This window comes from Hemicordylus capensis, chromosome 4 (genome assembly GCF_027244095.1).
Source record: "Hemicordylus capensis ecotype Gifberg chromosome 4, rHemCap1.1.pri, whole genome shotgun sequence".
NCBI lineage: Eukaryota > Metazoa > Chordata > Lepidosauria > Squamata > Cordylidae > Hemicordylus > Hemicordylus capensis.
This window is the reverse complement of record NC_069660.1, coordinates 212,671,676-212,687,803: the sequence shown is the minus strand read 5'-3', so window position 1 is coordinate 212,687,803 and position 16,128 is coordinate 212,671,676. Positions and strand designations below refer to the sequence as shown.

The following is a 16,128-nucleotide window of genomic DNA, read 5'->3' as shown; positions in this document are numbered from 1 at the left end:
AAGTTTGAGAATCCCTGATCTAGAGATAGAGGCAACTGTGGCTGAGTTGGTTTGTACCTGAGGTTTGTAGCAAGTTTCGCTGTCTTTAGCTCCAGTTCTGTGGTGCCAACATTACATCCAAACACAGCACCACAGTCTCACTCACTGGCAACTAGAGTTGAAGGAGAAAGCTCTTCCTTCATTCTGGCTGCAATTGGCTGCTAGGGCTGTCCTTCAATCTAGAAGGAAGCTATGCAGCCACTTCCCCCCCTCCTCTCTCCAGTCTCAGTTGGGGGTGTGCACAGAACTGGCTGGCCCAGTTCGGTTAGAGTCTGGACCGGACTTGAAACAGAACGGGTCAGTTCAGTCTGGCACCCTCTCAAACCCCAAACCCCAGTTTGGTCCAGAGGAGTTGCTAACATTTTTAAAAAATAAACAAATAAATATTTTTTTAAAAACTTAGGGGTAGTTGTTGGAGGCAGCAGAACGGGGGGGGGGGGTCCGCAGAGGTTCCCCTTCCCCCCACCAGCCTCCCTTGCAGCCTAAACCAGCCCTTTCGGACGGCTCTTCGGCCCATTCGGGACTTCCCCCTCCGGCGCAATGGCTATTTTGGAGGCCACCACAATTGGAGGCCACCGCAATTTTGGAGGCCGCCTGCAATTGGCCTCTGTGTGACCCAGGCCACACATTGTGCAGGTGCGGTGGCCACCGCGTCAGAGGGGGAAGAGACGGCTGAATGGGCCAGTTTGGGCTGCAAGGGAGGCCGGCGGGGGGAGGGGGCCGGCGGGGGGAAGGGTCCACCTCCATGGACCCCCCCCCGCCTCCAACAACTAACCCGAAGGTAAGTAAAAATAATAATTTTTTTTTAAAACTCCCCAGTCGGTGGGTATTTGGTCCGGGGTCGGACCGAACAGGGGATGGTTCGGTTCGACCCCGAACTGTCGAACTGAACACGTTTGACATAGAACCTGTTTGCACATCCCTAGTTTCAGTGACTGCAGTTTGCCTCTTGTCCATTACATGAGAATGTGAACAGGAGAGTGAGGGGGAGCGAGTAGCATTACATGTGAATGCGGCTAGAGTCAAAAACAAACCTCCACAAGTAAAGTTAAAAACTTTAGTAGATTAAATGTTGGTCATTCTGGGCCAGGATATTGAATCCTTTCAAGAAAACCAATGTACGCCTGTTGAGTTAATTAGCATAATGTTAATAAAATGTAATAATGGTGCCAGGATTACAGAAACTCTCTCTTCACTTTTCAAATGAACCCGACGTTGAAGATTGGATGATATTCCTGAATCATTGTCAGAGTAACAAAGTAGTTTCCTAGAGCTGTCTGATTCAGGCTCACCATTTGTTTGAAACATCACCTCTTTGTATTACTGCATTCATGGACACAGCACTCTTATGCTAAAGTGTGTTTTTCTAGGTACTAAGCCCAATGTATCCCATTCACAAGGCACCTTCTGTTGATTCTAATGACTCTTCCCAGTGCATGCACGATGAGCATCAAGAGCAAATATGTCTTTGTCCTTGACCATCTTAAAGGGCTCTTAGAGATGGTCAAGGACAGGCATTTGGTCACTGAGCTGTGTAGCTAAGATAGGCTCAAATGCAGCGTTTCCTGCATTGCTGTCTTATTTTACAGTCATATCAAACCTACCATCTGCAGTGACAAGTGTTCCAATTCAGGCTTTCCTTCTCTCTCCTCTTGCAGAAAAATGGCCTGGAGACTAAAAATATATTCTCATTGCTGATCCTGCATTTGGGAGGGGGCCTGCTACATAGGGTGCCTCGTCATTGTCTTTCCTTGAAGTATCAACAGGGATGGATTGCCCTGGGTGGAGGTCTGGTGCAGAGCTTCCATGATATAGAGGTTGTCTCCTGTTTCTTTGGGTTCTTTCCCCCAAGTATGGATTGCCCATACTTGGGAGATTGCTCATAGCAGGGATGGGATGTCCTGGATGGGGACCCGATGCAGAGTTTGCCTCTTTAGGTCCTTTTCTCTGAGTCTCAGCAGGGATGGAAGGCCCTGGGAGAGGGCCTAATACAGAGGCTGCTTCTTTTGGGTTCTTTCCTTGGAAGATCAGCAGGGATGGAACATCCTCAAAGGGGATCTGATATGGAGGTTGCTTCTTTTGGTTCTTTCCTTGGAAGATCAGCAGGGCCGGAAGGCCCTGGGAGGAGGCAGATATCGATGTTGCCTTTTTTGTTTTCTCCTGGGAGTGTCATGCTCCACAGAGAGCCACCCCCATGGTTTTTCTTGCTGCAAAGGAAATGGGGGGGCACCTCCTAGCTGCTCCCCCAGGGCCAAATCAGTCACTCAGCTTGACGCTTTGCCTGTATCCAAGCCGCTAGCTGCTGCTTTGGCTCTTGGTGGAAAGTAAGGGGGCTGGAGAATAACATTTGGCCTCCTTCCCATTTGGAACACTTGGCCTCGTTTCCATTATTCCTGCCACCCAGCAGCCCTGAGTGGTTCACCTAACCCAGGGCTGCACCACTTGGGCCTTCCAGCTGTTGTTGGGTTACAGCTCCCATAGTCCCCCGTCGCAATAGCCAAAAGTCAGGGTTGATGGGAACTGTAGTCAAACAGCAGCTGGAGGGCTGGTGTTGTGCAGCCCTGCCCTAAATCAAGCTTCCCCTTCTGCATCACCACTCAATCCTCTTCCACAAGAGGCAGATCCCTCTTTAGGGCCAAAATCAGGCCTCCTAGCCATACATATTGGGGAAGACAAGCTCTGTATAAGCCTCCTGGCAAGGAGCAGTCTATCTTGAGCTACCTCTTGAACTTCTCAGAACATCTCTTGGCCCCAAGTGGACTGGCCATAGAGCCTTTTCTGTGGCTGGGTTTGACCCAAAGACATTTTTACCCAACTCTACCCAAAGAATATTCAAAGAAAGACAACTTTATTTTCTTTAAAATCAACTTTTTAATTTTTAAGCAGTAAATATGCATGTTCTATTACTGTTTTATCTCTACATCCGATCCTATTAAAACAAATGTTTAATATTTTTAAAATAAATATGCAGCATTTTATTGCTGGTTTTGGTCTTTCTCCTTTTCCTCCTCAACATCCAGCTCCCTTGGAGGAACCAGGATCCCCATGGTGGCTTCCACCCTTGCCAGTCTGCTCCGCAGTCTCCTGAGCTGTCCCCTCAGTGCCTTGATGTTTTGCACACATTCCTGGCAGCTGCGGAGGTCTCTTTGGCCTTGGAGGAAAGAAAACAAACAGGGTCAAGGGGCCTGTCCTCCACAATACCAGTCCCTGCACTGACTTCTAGTCCCTTTCCATGCCCAGCACAGACTTCTCATCTCTACCTTGAAAACCCTCCATGGCTATGCCCCATCTTGTCCCTCTGCACTGATCCTCCCCCCTCCCCCAACTTGCACCCCGTCAGGTTGGTTTTTGCTCCTCCAGCTTCTGTCTTCAGCCACCTGGAGGTCTCCTGCTCTCTAAAACTACTCTTTTTCTTCTCCGTCGCAGACCCTTGGGTCTGGAACCGCCACTCATGTGGGCTCACGTCTCTCTCCTATCCTTCTAATGCAACCCACCTCCTCTGTGCCGCTTTTGGCTTAATGCCTCAGCAGAGGCAGCTCTATCAGCTTGAACGGCATGCCCCTCATGCTTTCCTCCTCTTCCTCACTTCTCTCTCCAAAGCCAGACTTTAGACTGTATGCTCCTGGTGGCCGGGAACTTTTGCCCATGTACATTGACGATGCTATAAGGAGGATTGTGATAAGCACAATTGTATGTCATCCTCCTTGGTTTCTTGTTTCAGCCCAGCTTGAACTCAAAAGGGCTGATATTAGCATTCATATTATCAGCATTCATGAATTTAGTATTCACATTCTGCTCTCCCTCAAGCAGCTCAGGGAGGTATACATGGTTATTTTTTTCCTCCTAACAACCCTAAAAGTTAAGTTAGACTGCGGGACAAGTGACCGGCCCAAAGTCACCCAGCGAGGTTCATGGCTGGATGAGAATTCAAACCCGCGTCTCCCTGGTCCTACGGAGGTGCAGCTGAAATACATACACATCGTTCCCCCACTTGTCCCACCTCAACTTCCCTCTCCTTCCTCTATTGCTTGCCAATCACTATTTTTAGACTATAAGTGTTTTAGATTTTAAAACAACAATGAGGATGGAAAAGGGGTGCTGCCTCTGTGAGACTTACAGTCATTCAGGTGATGGAACTGCAAATCCATCAAACTCTGGAGAGTTTCTCTCACATTGCTGAGGTCCGGCTCTAGTGGAGATGGGGAAGGAGGGGGAGGGGGAGGGGGAGAGGGATGCAGGAGGAGAGAAGACATGGAGGCAGATGGTGGGATGGAGCCAACTTCCATTGAGGCAGAAGATGATGATGAACTGGACCCAGGGGGGCGGAGACATGTAGCAGGGCCTTCAGGAACATCTGCAAGAGAGAAGAAGCAACAGGTGGTCAGCCGCAAACGCTGGCATACTACCACACCCGCCATCACTTGCCCTCACTGCTCACCACGAGAAGCTGTCTGAATTACAGGCATCAGAGCTTGGTCACCTGAAAGACAGAAAACGAAGGAACACTTCAGCAAGCACTGACAACCCACCCACAGGCCTCCCCTCCGAAACTTAGATGCAGACTCAAATCAAACATTTCAACATTCAGGAGAAGGAAACAGAGAGCAAAAGAGCCATTTTTAGCCCAGCAGCAACTTCAGGGGTGTGCTGCAAACGTACCTTCCTTTCCCCACCGCTGCAGCCGAACTTCACTGCGGATGAGCCTTGTCCGTGCGTGTCCAATTTGCAGGTTGATGGCCCGGAGAGAACGAGGGAACTGCTGGGAAATGCGGCGAACCCTCATTTCTGCAACAAAGAGAGCAAAAAGGAACAAGTGTTGTATGCTCTGACCAGGCTGAGTGCTGGTGTCTTGCAAAAAGGGGCAGTGCTAGTGCTTGGTCCATCATCTGGGCTGAGTATCAAAACTCCAGCTGAACTTTGTGCTGGGTGTCTATGCAAAAGGGTTCTGAGGTGCCACAATACTTACGCCGCTGGACATAGTCATTCTGTAATCCTGTGAGGATTTCTATTTCTTTCTCAAGATCATTGTCAGCAATGGAAGGCTCTGGTAAGGGCTCTGACACAAAAGCTTCTTCCTTTGGAGTGCCAGTGGGGATGGAAGGACCTGGCACTGAGGTTTCCTCATTGACCTCTTCCCCCAGAACGTCATTGGTGATGTGAGGTCCTGAAAGGGATCCTGGCACTGAGGTTGCCTCGTTGAGCTCTTCTCCCAGAATACCATTGTTGATGTGAGGTCCTGGAAGGGATCCTGGCATCGAGGTTTCCTCTTTGAACATTTCCTCCAGAATATCAGTGCAAATGAGAGGTCCTGAAAGGGATCCTGGCACTGAGGTTGCCTCGTTGAGCTCTTCTCCCAGGATACCATTAATGATGTGAGGTCCTGGAAGAGGTCCTGGCTTTGAGGTGTCCTCATTGACCTCTTTCCCCAGAATGTCAGTGGGGACACAAAGTATTGGAAGGGGTTCTGGCACCAAGGTTGCCTCATTGGGCTCTTCGCCCAGAACATCATTGGTGATGCAAGGTCCTGGAAGGGATCTTGGCACCGATGTTTCATCATTGAGCTCTTCCTCCAGAATATCTGTGGGGACGCGAGGTTCTGGAAGGGATCCTAGCTTTGAGGCTTCCTTATTGAGCTCTTTCCCCAGAATGTCAGTAGGGAAATAAAGTCCTGGAAGGGGTCCTGGGACCAAGGTTGCCTCATTGGGCTCTTCCCTCAGAGGGTCCCCCAGAATATGATGCAACGTGGGTTCCCCAGGACTTGGGGCAACATGGGCCCGATTTCTGGGATGACCTGAAAGAGAGGAAATAAAGCAGGAATCTGGAAATGAGGATGGCCCATTGCCCTGATAGAAATTGCCTCCCCTTTCTGCCTAGGTTAACCAGCTGGGGTGCAGCCTGGGATTGTAGGTGAGGTTGTCCACCCAAGGAAACAAGCAAGGGATGAAGAGGAATACATTGCATAGCACTGGCTTCTCCTTTGAGCAGAGTGGGAGCTGATGGTTCACATGGACTAAACAATGCATTTGCTCTCTGGCTGAAGCAACAACCCCCAGTTACAGCCTTTTGACCTATGTGAGGGGGTGGGGGTGGGGCTTGAAAAGCTGCCTGGACGCCATAAGCAGGAAGCATAGCTATGATCTGAGGAACGCAGGCCCAGCTCCGAGGGGCAGAAAGCTGGGATCAGAGAAAGAAAGATTCTCTTTGGACTGATCTCAGAGCTCATTGGCCAGGAAATGTTGCCCTTGTTTGCAGGTGATCCTCCAATTCTCAAATTACATGGGTCCTAGCTAAGGGACTAGGAAACAAGACACGAGCTTTGGAAACAAGACACCAGCATGCTTTAGCTTCCTCTTCTCCAAGGCAGGGGAACAAGGCCCAGAGGAAGTCTTGGGGCTGGGTGTGGGCAAAGGGTTCTTGCAGGGCTTTGTCAGAATTGCACCACTTCCAAGGGAGAATGACCAAACCTGCCACAGCCCTTTCCTCATCTCTTCCTAGAAGGGAGGGTCTCCAGATGTGACTTGCCCGGGCCCCCTGGTCTCCTCCAACACTTTTGGCTGCAACAAGTGCCAGCAGCAAAGGATAGAGGTGGCTGAACTTGCCCTCCTGCCCTTCACCCATCAGATGGACGTCTGCCCATCTCTCTCCGTTGTCAAAGTGAAAAAGGTCTCCAAGGAGACACTCCCTGGGGGTTTGAGGAGCCCTGAGAAGAAGTATGCACTCTCGTCATCCACTTACCAGTCTGTGCCCCCTCTTCATCTTCATCTTCATTCCTGCAGAGATAAGGAGAAACATTCTTAGTAGCAAATCACAGGAAATTGAGGGGTCCCCCCAGGAATCCTAAGGAGTGCTGTGCCATCCCAAGCATGCCCTCACCCATAATCATTCTAGAAAGCCCTGCTAATTTTGGATGATTCCATGATTGGGTACAGTGAAAGTAATTGCTATTGAAAGTCACTCACAGCATTTTGCTCAAATTGTTTTCACTTGGGGATTGACTGGTTGACAGGGTGGGGGGCAGACCCACTCTCGTAGATTATAGATATGAGGCCAGCTTTCCCACCCCTCTCCAGAGAAGATTTTCAACTTTTTAAAAAGCCCTCCCCAAAAAGTGGACACTTCAGCTGAAAGAACATACATGATGTTTTGTTTTGTTTACAAAATGGAATAAGAGGGTTTAAATTTCTGACAACTCAAATCCCCGCCAGTATGTTCCCCAGACTATGGGAAACACCTATATCGGGCAGCAGCAATAGAGGAAGATGCTGAAAGGCATCATCTCACACTGCGCGGGAGATGGCAATGGTAAACCCCTCCTGTATTCTACCAAAGACAACCACAGGGCTCCGTGGTCACCAGGAGTTGACACCGACTCGATGGCACACTTTTACCTGGGTTTGGGCTATGTCAGAACAACCCCCACGCCCTCCACCCCCATCCCTTTAGCTGGCCACACCAGAGCTAAAAGCATTAAGAGGAATCAAGAGGAAAAAAAGCAACTCACTTGGGTTCTGCCTCTGGGTGAGACCTATAGGAACATGAAAGACAAAAAGGTTAGGCATGTTCTTGGAAATAACATGGGGGTGCTGGCAGAGGGCAGCTTTTCAAGTCAGCTTCAACTGGTGGGCAGGTTCCCCCCCCCAAAAAAAACCAAGTAGGCCCACAGGGGCCAGCCAGTAGCTCCTGGGTGCTACCATTTCACAGGTCTAGGACCTGTAAGCTTAAGAAATACAGTGGTGAGCGGAAGTCAATATTGACTTAATTAGATGTAACGGGATTGTTAAGATATTGTAAAAACCAATAAAAATTTTAAAAAGCAAAAAAAGAAAAAAGGGAAAAAAAGAAATACAGTGGAAATCAGCCCAGCAAGGGACCTTCGAGGGCCACCTGCATTTCAAGGAGAAGCTGTGTGGTGTGAATACTGGTGGTGAACTTGTGAGCACTGAAGTTCATATACTGAGCACAATCGCATGTAAAGCAATGTAAGGGCATCTTTAAAAACCAAGTCCAGGCAGCCATTAGATTTTGCTTCCCCATCATGCCGGAGACTTACCTACAGTTCACCCATGACCAGCAGCCACCCATCCTGACAGGTGAGATGATAAGCTGATGATAAACTGACAGCCAAAGACAACCAACTTTTCAAAGATGCTGCAGCTTATCTAGAATGCTGCCAAGTGAGCCTCCTGCAGAATCCTCACAGGTCTCCAAGGGGAACCATGACGGCAGAATTCTGTGGCTGATTGTGAGATCGCAAGATCAGTTACTGGCCATGCTGGTTCTGGTTTGAATCCAAACACTGTCTTGGTTGTGCAGCTCAAAGTGTCAAAGCACCAGGGGATAGTCACCCCTGTCTGCCCCCACCCTGCTCCCTACATGTTTCCCACCTAATCACTTGCTAAAGTCTCTTAGCTAGGAAATCCCTCTACATCACATTTAGCACTAAGGCCCGTCTCTGTTCAAAATACACAAAAAAGAAAGCCAATTAACTTGTGGAACTAGGTGTGGTGATGATCCCTGGCTTAGATGGGTTTGAAAGGGGGTTAGAAACATTCATGGAGGAGGAGAGGCCCCTCTGTGGCGATTAGTCAGGATGGCTATAGAGAACCTCCAGGTGCACAGGCTGAATCCCAGATGCTGGGGACATGCAATGGGTGTGGCTGTTGCCTTTGCACTCTTTCATGAGTTACAGAGGACTCAGATGTTACAGAGGACTCATGCAGGTTTATTATAACTCTGCACTAGCAGTGGCTGCAGCCCACCCCTATCCACAAGCATCCCCGTCCTTCAGCATTTGCTAACAGAAGGGAAAGGGCAAATGAATAGAAAGTGACAGAGAGGGAAGGAGGGGGAAATGAGAAGGACAAAGAAAGAGGGGAAGCAAGAAAAATGATGGTGCCTCACAAAGAATGAGCGAGAGAAACAGAAGGCTGTAATGTACTTTTTGTATAAGGTTATGAAATGGAAAATAAACAATATTCAATATCTTGCCCCCACTCCACCCCGTTACATCTTCGGAAACAACCTACAGTATGTCCTTATTAAACTCCATAGGCCCAACTGCACAACATCTTAGTTTCCACTGCACATTTTTTTAAAATGCACTGCATAGAATGCACCCAGCTGCACATCAAAATGAACCTTGGACTAAGGGACCGCCTATTTGGCCTCCCCAAAGACCCACCACGGCAGCTCTTGGCCCCACAGTGGATGGATGAATCCTCCCAAGGATGCTACTCTTACATTTTTAGGGGACAGGCCAGGAGCATTCTAGCTATTGCTCCCTTGATTGATTGATTGAGTGCTGTCAAGTCGGAGTCGCCTCTTAGTGACCACATAGATTCTCTCCAGGATGATCTGTCTCCAATGTAGCCTTTAAGGTCTCGCAGTGGTGCATTCATTGCTGTCGTAATCAAGTCCATCCACCTTGCTTGCCCCCTTACAGCTATTATTTTTGCCACTATTTTTATACCACATGTTGTTGTTGTTGTTGTTGGAAGTGCTTTTGCTTAATGTTTTGCTGACATTCTGTCCGCTGATATGTATCCTTCGCTTCCTGCCCCTCTGGCTGCTGCCGCCACCAGCAGCACCGCAATTACTCTCCAGTATATTCTCTGATCAGGAAGAAAAAGGTGTAGCATAAAAATATGCAAGCACTTTCTCTGCCCATGCAAATAGTGCTGTGTCAGTGGTGGACAGTGTCAGTGTGCTAATTCAGGAAAGACAGGCCTTCCATGGAAGAGAAGGCTAAGAGAGGCTGTTTTATTTCTGCCTGTTTTGTGATGACACAACTCTTTTGCATGATCACTGTAGTTGTGGATCAGTGCTCATGTAGGAACTGCTTAGAAAAACAAAAGACTGAACATACAAAAGCATCAAAGGCATGATTCCCAAGACAAAGTTGCATTTTGCATAGGAACATAGGAAGCTGCCTTATGCCTTATAGTCAGACCATTGGTCCATCTAGCTCAGTATTGTCTACACGGACTGGCAGCGGCTTCTCCAAGGTTGCAGGCGGGAGTCTCTCTCAGCCCTGTCTTGGAGATGCCACCAGGGAGGGAACTTGGAACCTTCTGCATGCAAGCAGGCAGCTGCTCATCCCAGAGCGGCACCATCTCCTAAGGGGAAATATCTACAGTGCTCACATGTAGTCTCCCATTCAAATGCACACTAGGGCACACCCTGCTCAGCAAAGGGAAAATTCATGATTGCTACCACAAGACCAGGTCTCCTCCCATACCTTGTGGCTTTAGAACTCTGGGAGATCATTGTTTGAACTTCCCCATCATCTTGCATAATTCTTCTTGCCACTTTCCCCTCTCTTTTTTTGCATGTGCAGTCACTATAACCGGGCTCCATTTGGCACTATGGTCGGTCAGAAAGCTTTCCCACTGGGGAAAAACAAGAGAGAGCCTACCGGGAGCTTTCATAACACATTTTTTACATGGGTTGAGAGGTTTTGTCCAATAAAGACTGTTGTTTTGGGTAGGTTGCGGTGGGCAGTCATGTTAAAGAACTCAAGTTGGCTTGAAAAGTTGTATAGTTTGTTATGTTTGTGTAATATTAGGGTTGATTTGACTATTAGTTCTAAGGCAAGTATTAGGCCCAAGACTGTAAGAATTATTGTAGAGAACTTTGTTATGGGAGATAGAGTTATTGCTGTCGTTTGGTTGGTTGAATTGTTAGTGAAATCAAAAGGCCTGCTGCAATGCTTCTTGCCTGAGCAACAAAAGAATGCAAGATACACATAAAATATAAGATGCTCAGTTATACATATAATTTTTTGCAACTCTTATATTACAATTCCAGAGAAATGTATACAACAAACTGTACAAAGAGATGACAAATTACAATTAATGTACTACATTACAATTAAATGCCTGAAGTCCCCCATCCACCCTGCCAGAATTGGAATGGCTTTAGAAGGGGCAATACAATTGCCAGAAATGCCTGTGTTTGGAAATGAAAACATGCAATATGAAACTAATTGTGGTTCTAGTATTCAGGAGGATCCATGGTTTAGACTTCTTACTGCACACAGAAATTTGTGTTCTTTTCCAAACTGGAAACTGTTTTGTTTGCTCATGCTAAGACAGAAATTTGATATCTACCCAGTTTCTGGGGGAAATGAATGACAGATTACACATAAGTTTCCTGCACTACTAGATCAGCACTAACTTGGAAGCTCAGAAAAGAAACATGCTGGAAGGTTTTGAGCCAAATTCCTATGCCTCTGCACCGAGGCTGTTTTCCAGTCTACTATTTTGCAGGGGTTTCCCAAGGCTGCCCTCTATTCCACATCTCAGACTCTTGTCATTCTTCCAGACAAGAGCATTTATATTGTTCTACACTCTGTGGCTGAATGCCCCATCCTGCTGAAATCTGAAATGCCTCTCCTGACTGATGAGTACAAGGTAGGGATCAGCAACCCCAGTACCAAATCCAGACTCTTGAGAGTGACCAGTTGGCTCCCCAGTTACCATCCAACACCTCTTAGCCTGCCCTGTCATCTGTGCATTGAGCAAGGGGTGGGCTAGATGCGTAAAGCAGGCCTCCCTTGCAGATGTCCCATAGACACTGGGGGTGGGATCAGGAGGCGTGGTTCTTACTTCCTTACTGGTATATGTGCATGATATAGGCAAATATCAGAAGATGTGTCACCTTCCTAGTACTAACTGCAGCCTGTTATCCAGCTATCAAAGATGTGGATGTAAGGTGGCATGGCAATCATAACTAAAGGACTCTGATACACTTAATCTGCCCACCCACACTCCAATAACTAAGACCTGTGGCTGTCCGAAGTTTCATATTCTCAATGCAAATACAGACCAGTTGGGATTCTCCTCCATTTAGCCTCATGGCTGCTTTGGCTCTTCTCAGCCAGTGTTGATCTTCCCTTCTCTCTTTCCATGTACAGTAGAGATTACTTTCTTGCACCTGCTGCATTCTGGACATGTGTGACATTCTTCTCTCTAGTCTCAAATCGTTCCAAAAACAGGAACATAAACTTCTTTCCGTGTTCTTTCATGCCCCGGAGACGGGGAAAGCGAGTGTGTCATGAAGACTTCCTAAAAACCAAGTCTATTCTTTCTTGCCAGCAGCCACGCAGAGCTTTCCTGAGCAGAAAGCACTTTTTTCAATAGTGACTTGAATTGAAGAGGGGAGAACAGAAGGTCAGTCTCTCTATAACAGGATGCCAAGAGGACAAGAACTTAAATGGTGCTGGCTGGCTGAGAGACGCCATACAAATCAAGAATGCAGCACCGTCCCCCAGGGAAATTATTCATGAGCCTGGACTAGATGATAAACCAAGGCCTTGCTTTAAGCAACTGCAATAACAATGTGTCACATTCCGGAAGAGTTAAAAAAAAAAAAAAGAGGCTGCAAAAAAAGCAAGCAAGCAAAAAATCTCATAACTTCTTAGTGCTTTTTTGGACATAAGAAGAAAATGATAAGTTGGTAGGTTACATCCTTTTGATATAGAGTACATCGTAAAAGGGCTGTGGAAAGTATGTGTTCCAAATTACTGTTTGCTGGATTAATCAAATGGGTCAAAAAGCAAAACATCCCACAATAGTTAACAGTACTACAGTTATTCTTCACCATAAATTGGCTGACAATAAAGACTATCCATCAGTAGTATGCAGCCTCTCCCTTGGGACTTTATTCAGCAAAGTTGAATAAAATATTTACATTGTACATCAGGCCTGCACCATTTGTGACCTTCCAGTCAAATGCAATCATGAATTGTGATCTGCCAAGTAATTTACAACTCCTCTCCCCCATTTTAATAATCCCCGACAGTGCTTCAATAGAGGAGAGGGGAAGGCCACTCCTTGGCAAACTGCAAAACTCCACAAGGTCACACCTTGTGCAGGTTTACCTGCTGTTTTTCAACAGTGATTGTAAATATGAGAGATATGTTTGAATAACTGCTGGCTTTTATATTCTCATAAGGAGAATGGCCATTGCTTCTTTGCCTAGGTACAAATTATGATTTTTTGCACTGGATACAGACTAACCTCCTATGCAAATCCTATTGAATATAGTGAGACCACTTCCACATAAAGATGATGAGGCTCACAGTTAATCTGCAGAGAACATCCTGATTCATTATCTTAAGACTATAACATATTTCAGATGGTGTTTTTATAAAATTATAATACATATTATTATATTAAGTTATTATAATACCGTTGCAGAGATGTGAAGCTTCAACATTCAAACTGGAGCCAACAGAATCAGTCTATTTTTAACAAAATCTAACCAATGTCCATTTTGAGTCAAATTGGGATTGATTCAATTTTGCTGTCTAGACTTTGGCCACCTTCCTCCCCCCCCCCACCCCATTTAGTACTTATCAGACAGGCTCAGAAAAGGATTTCAATTATTTCCAGTCCTGGCACTGAGGGAGACATGGATGTTATGGTGTGACTTTAATTAAACTAACAAACTTCCAGGATATCCTCCCCCCACACACACTTCATGCAGTTCTGTGAAAGGTGCAGGGCAGTGTTCTGTGAGGTGGTCAATTCTATGGCCCAGTTTAAAGTAACACCTTTGAACTGGGACAAAGTGAATCAGACTGCTTCTCCAAACCATTGACTCAAATCAGAGGCCCTTTTGAAGCATGAACACAGCCCTTGAATGGAATAAATGGTGATTTTCACAGCCCTTGATACAGTTTCCATTTGGATGCTTGTTTCATTTCATTATGAACCAACACATCTACTTCCATTTTGGTCATTATGACAGATAGTTAAATTTTCTCAGACCAGGAGAAGAATAAAATTTGATCAGTAATAAGGAACTAAAGAAATCCCTGATCTCCCATTTCTTGGACTATTTTTGTTGCTTTTATCTGTACAGCAGCACAGCTGGTATGTGATGTCCATTCAGTAATTTCCAAAAGGAAACAGAATATATTTGGGTTTATTCCAGTCTTCTAGAAAAGGGAGATATCACAAGCAATTAGGGCTAATTAGGTAAAGTGTGCCATCAAGTCAATTTCAACTCCTGGCACCCACAGAGCTCTGTGGTTTTCTTTGGTAGAATACAGGAGGGGTTTACCATTGCCTCCTCCCATGCAGTATGAGACGATGCCTTTCAGCATCTTCCTATATTGCTGCTGCCTGATATAGTAGCAGTGGGGATTTGAACTGGCAACCTTCTGCTTGTTAGTCAAGCATTTCCCCGCAGCACCACTTAAGGTGACATTAGGGCTAATTAGTGTAAATTAATTCCTTACTACTAGGAATGATCTGTAATATCTCCTTTAAAATTTCCTTCTGATCATTTCTTTGACAGCTAACCTATAACTTACACAGCCTTATCGGGAGATCATTTTCCTTTTGTTTATTATTTAATTGCCTATAACAAAGAGCCAGATCCAAATGAACTCATATTTTCATTCCTATAAAAATGATTGGGGTCAGCTTGATACCATTGTTTCTATTTCACATCAACCTTGTGTTGTAGGTTGAGAGACGAGTGACTGACCCAAGCTCATCCAGTGAACTTCATGGCTGAACAGGATTTCAATCTGGGTATCTCATTCCTCTCCCACACTGTTTAAAATTTATTATACTTATAGCCTGCTATTTCATGGAGCTCCCTGTTGATTCCAGGGGTTGATCAGGTTCACATCCACATAACTTCAGCAATGCTGCAGCCTCAGATTCTCCCAGTAGGCCCCAACTTAAGTTTAGCCCTCTATCCACTGCACCACACTACCTGTGGCTATGCATCTGGAGGTGCACATTATCACACTAATCTTGTGTTATAATTGGACCATCCTATCAGCTGCAGAGCTTTGTAATAATGCTTTTTTCCCTTTAAAAGCAAGTCATTCTGTTATTCACAAGGGGGCACCAATAAAAGCATTTCTCTATGGTTTTTGTTTTGTTTCACCATTTCCTTCACACAGAGGGTGCCATCATTCTTACTTGAGAATTCTTTTTCCAAGGTAAAGTGAGCAAGTTTACAATTTATTGCATTCAGCGAATAATCAAACCCATTTAGAATAACAAAAATCCTTCAACAGCTTTAAGCACCCATTAAACTTTGCAGACAGGTGGCAAAATTGATAAAAGCAAATAAGGCTTCCTGCTGCTCTTGGATAGGTCATCCAGATGCTAGGAAACAATTGCAGTCAAGGTAGAAATGAAGAGAAGAACATGAAAGGCAAACAGCAGATCAATGGCAACATTTTTCATCATACAGAATTATGTTTCTTTTTGCTGCATCGAACAACAGAACCTCAGGGATAGATAACAACAGTCAGGTCCTGTTGAGCCAGAGGTTGTCTCCTGCCCTCACTAGTTCAAAGAAGGAGTAGCTATCCTAGTCTGTAGTAGCAAAAAACAACATATCCTGTAGCAACTTAAAAGACTAGCAAACTTCTTGTGCTACAAGCCTTTGTAGGCTGAAGTCCAATTTACCAGATGGAAAGTCAGATCTCTTAGGCCAGGGATAGGCAACCCTGGCTCTCCACCTGTTGCCGAACTACAATTCCCATCAGCCACAATCAGTGCTCTGTTGTAGTTTTCCTTAAAACAAACAACTTTGAAGTCAGCTGAAAACTACAGTCCTGGAAAGAGACTGAAAACCCACACTGATTGGTGGTTGCAGTTATGACATCACTTTCCTGTTCTGCTCTGGGGCAGAGATACTGTAGCTTGTTCTGCTGTGTTTTCTCCACCTTTGTCTTTGCTGGCGACCAACAGGCCCTAAAACTATTAAGGTGAGAAACTACATGGAAGTGGAAGATTCAGCCAACTTTGCTACCAAGTGCTGAGGCGGTTGCAGATCCGATTTGGGTGGGATACTGCTGGGGTGGGGGAAATGGAGGTTCTCTCTCTTTCTCTGATACTGCAAGCCTTCGGTGTATGAGGTGGTGGCAGCTCTGATTTGGGGGGATACTGGAGGAAACATAAAGAACTCTTTCTCTACCACTATCTCTAGTGATCCTAGGGGAGGGGTTGGAGAGGGCAAGCAACACACAGCATCTTGTGGTGGTGGGGGTGGTGGTACTGAGGAACTCTCTCTGATACTGCAGGCCTTTGGTGTGTGATGGGGTGGCAGCTCTGATTT

General features: G+C 46.1%; 1 protein-coding gene across 2 annotated transcripts; it reads right to left on the bottom strand.

Moving 5' to 3' along the window:
* Positions 1-2,896: 2,896 nt before the first annotated feature.
* Positions 2,897-13,374, bottom strand: LOC128322697 (uncharacterized). Of its 2 annotated transcripts, none has more exons than XM_053244467.1 (8): positions 11,866-13,374; positions 7,541-7,564; positions 6,775-6,809; positions 5,006-5,830; positions 4,699-4,824; positions 4,478-4,519; positions 4,157-4,393; positions 2,897-3,190 (listed from the first exon to the last, which is right to left on the bottom strand). In XM_053244467.1, exons 1-8 carry the CDS (start codon positions 11,883-11,885, stop codon positions 3,015-3,017), a joined length of 1,485 nt encoding a protein of 494 aa, XP_053100442.1. In that variant the 5' UTR covers positions 11,886-13,374; the 3' UTR covers positions 2,897-3,014. The 2 variants fall into 2 exon arrangements, with proteins under 2 accessions (XP_053100442.1, XP_053100441.1); XM_053244466.1 differs by lacking the exon at positions 11,866-13,374 and adding an exon at positions 8,090-9,724.
* Between the last annotated feature and the right edge of the window lie 2,754 nt (positions 13,375-16,128).

Excerpts from the sequence above, each read along its gene's own strand:
- LOC128322697 (XM_053244466.1), bottom strand. The coding sequence starts at position 8,121 with ATGGGTGGCTGCTGGTCATGGGTGAACTGTAG. Across the intron at positions 6,810-7,540 it reads CACCCAGAGGCAGAACCCAA|GAATGAAGATGAAGATGAAG; the intron begins GTGAGTTGCTTT and ends TTATCTCTGCAG. Across the intron at positions 4,394-4,477 it reads AATTCAGACAGCTTCTCGTG|ATGTTCCTGAAGGCCCTGCT; the intron begins GTGAGCAGTGAG and ends TCTCTCTTGCAG.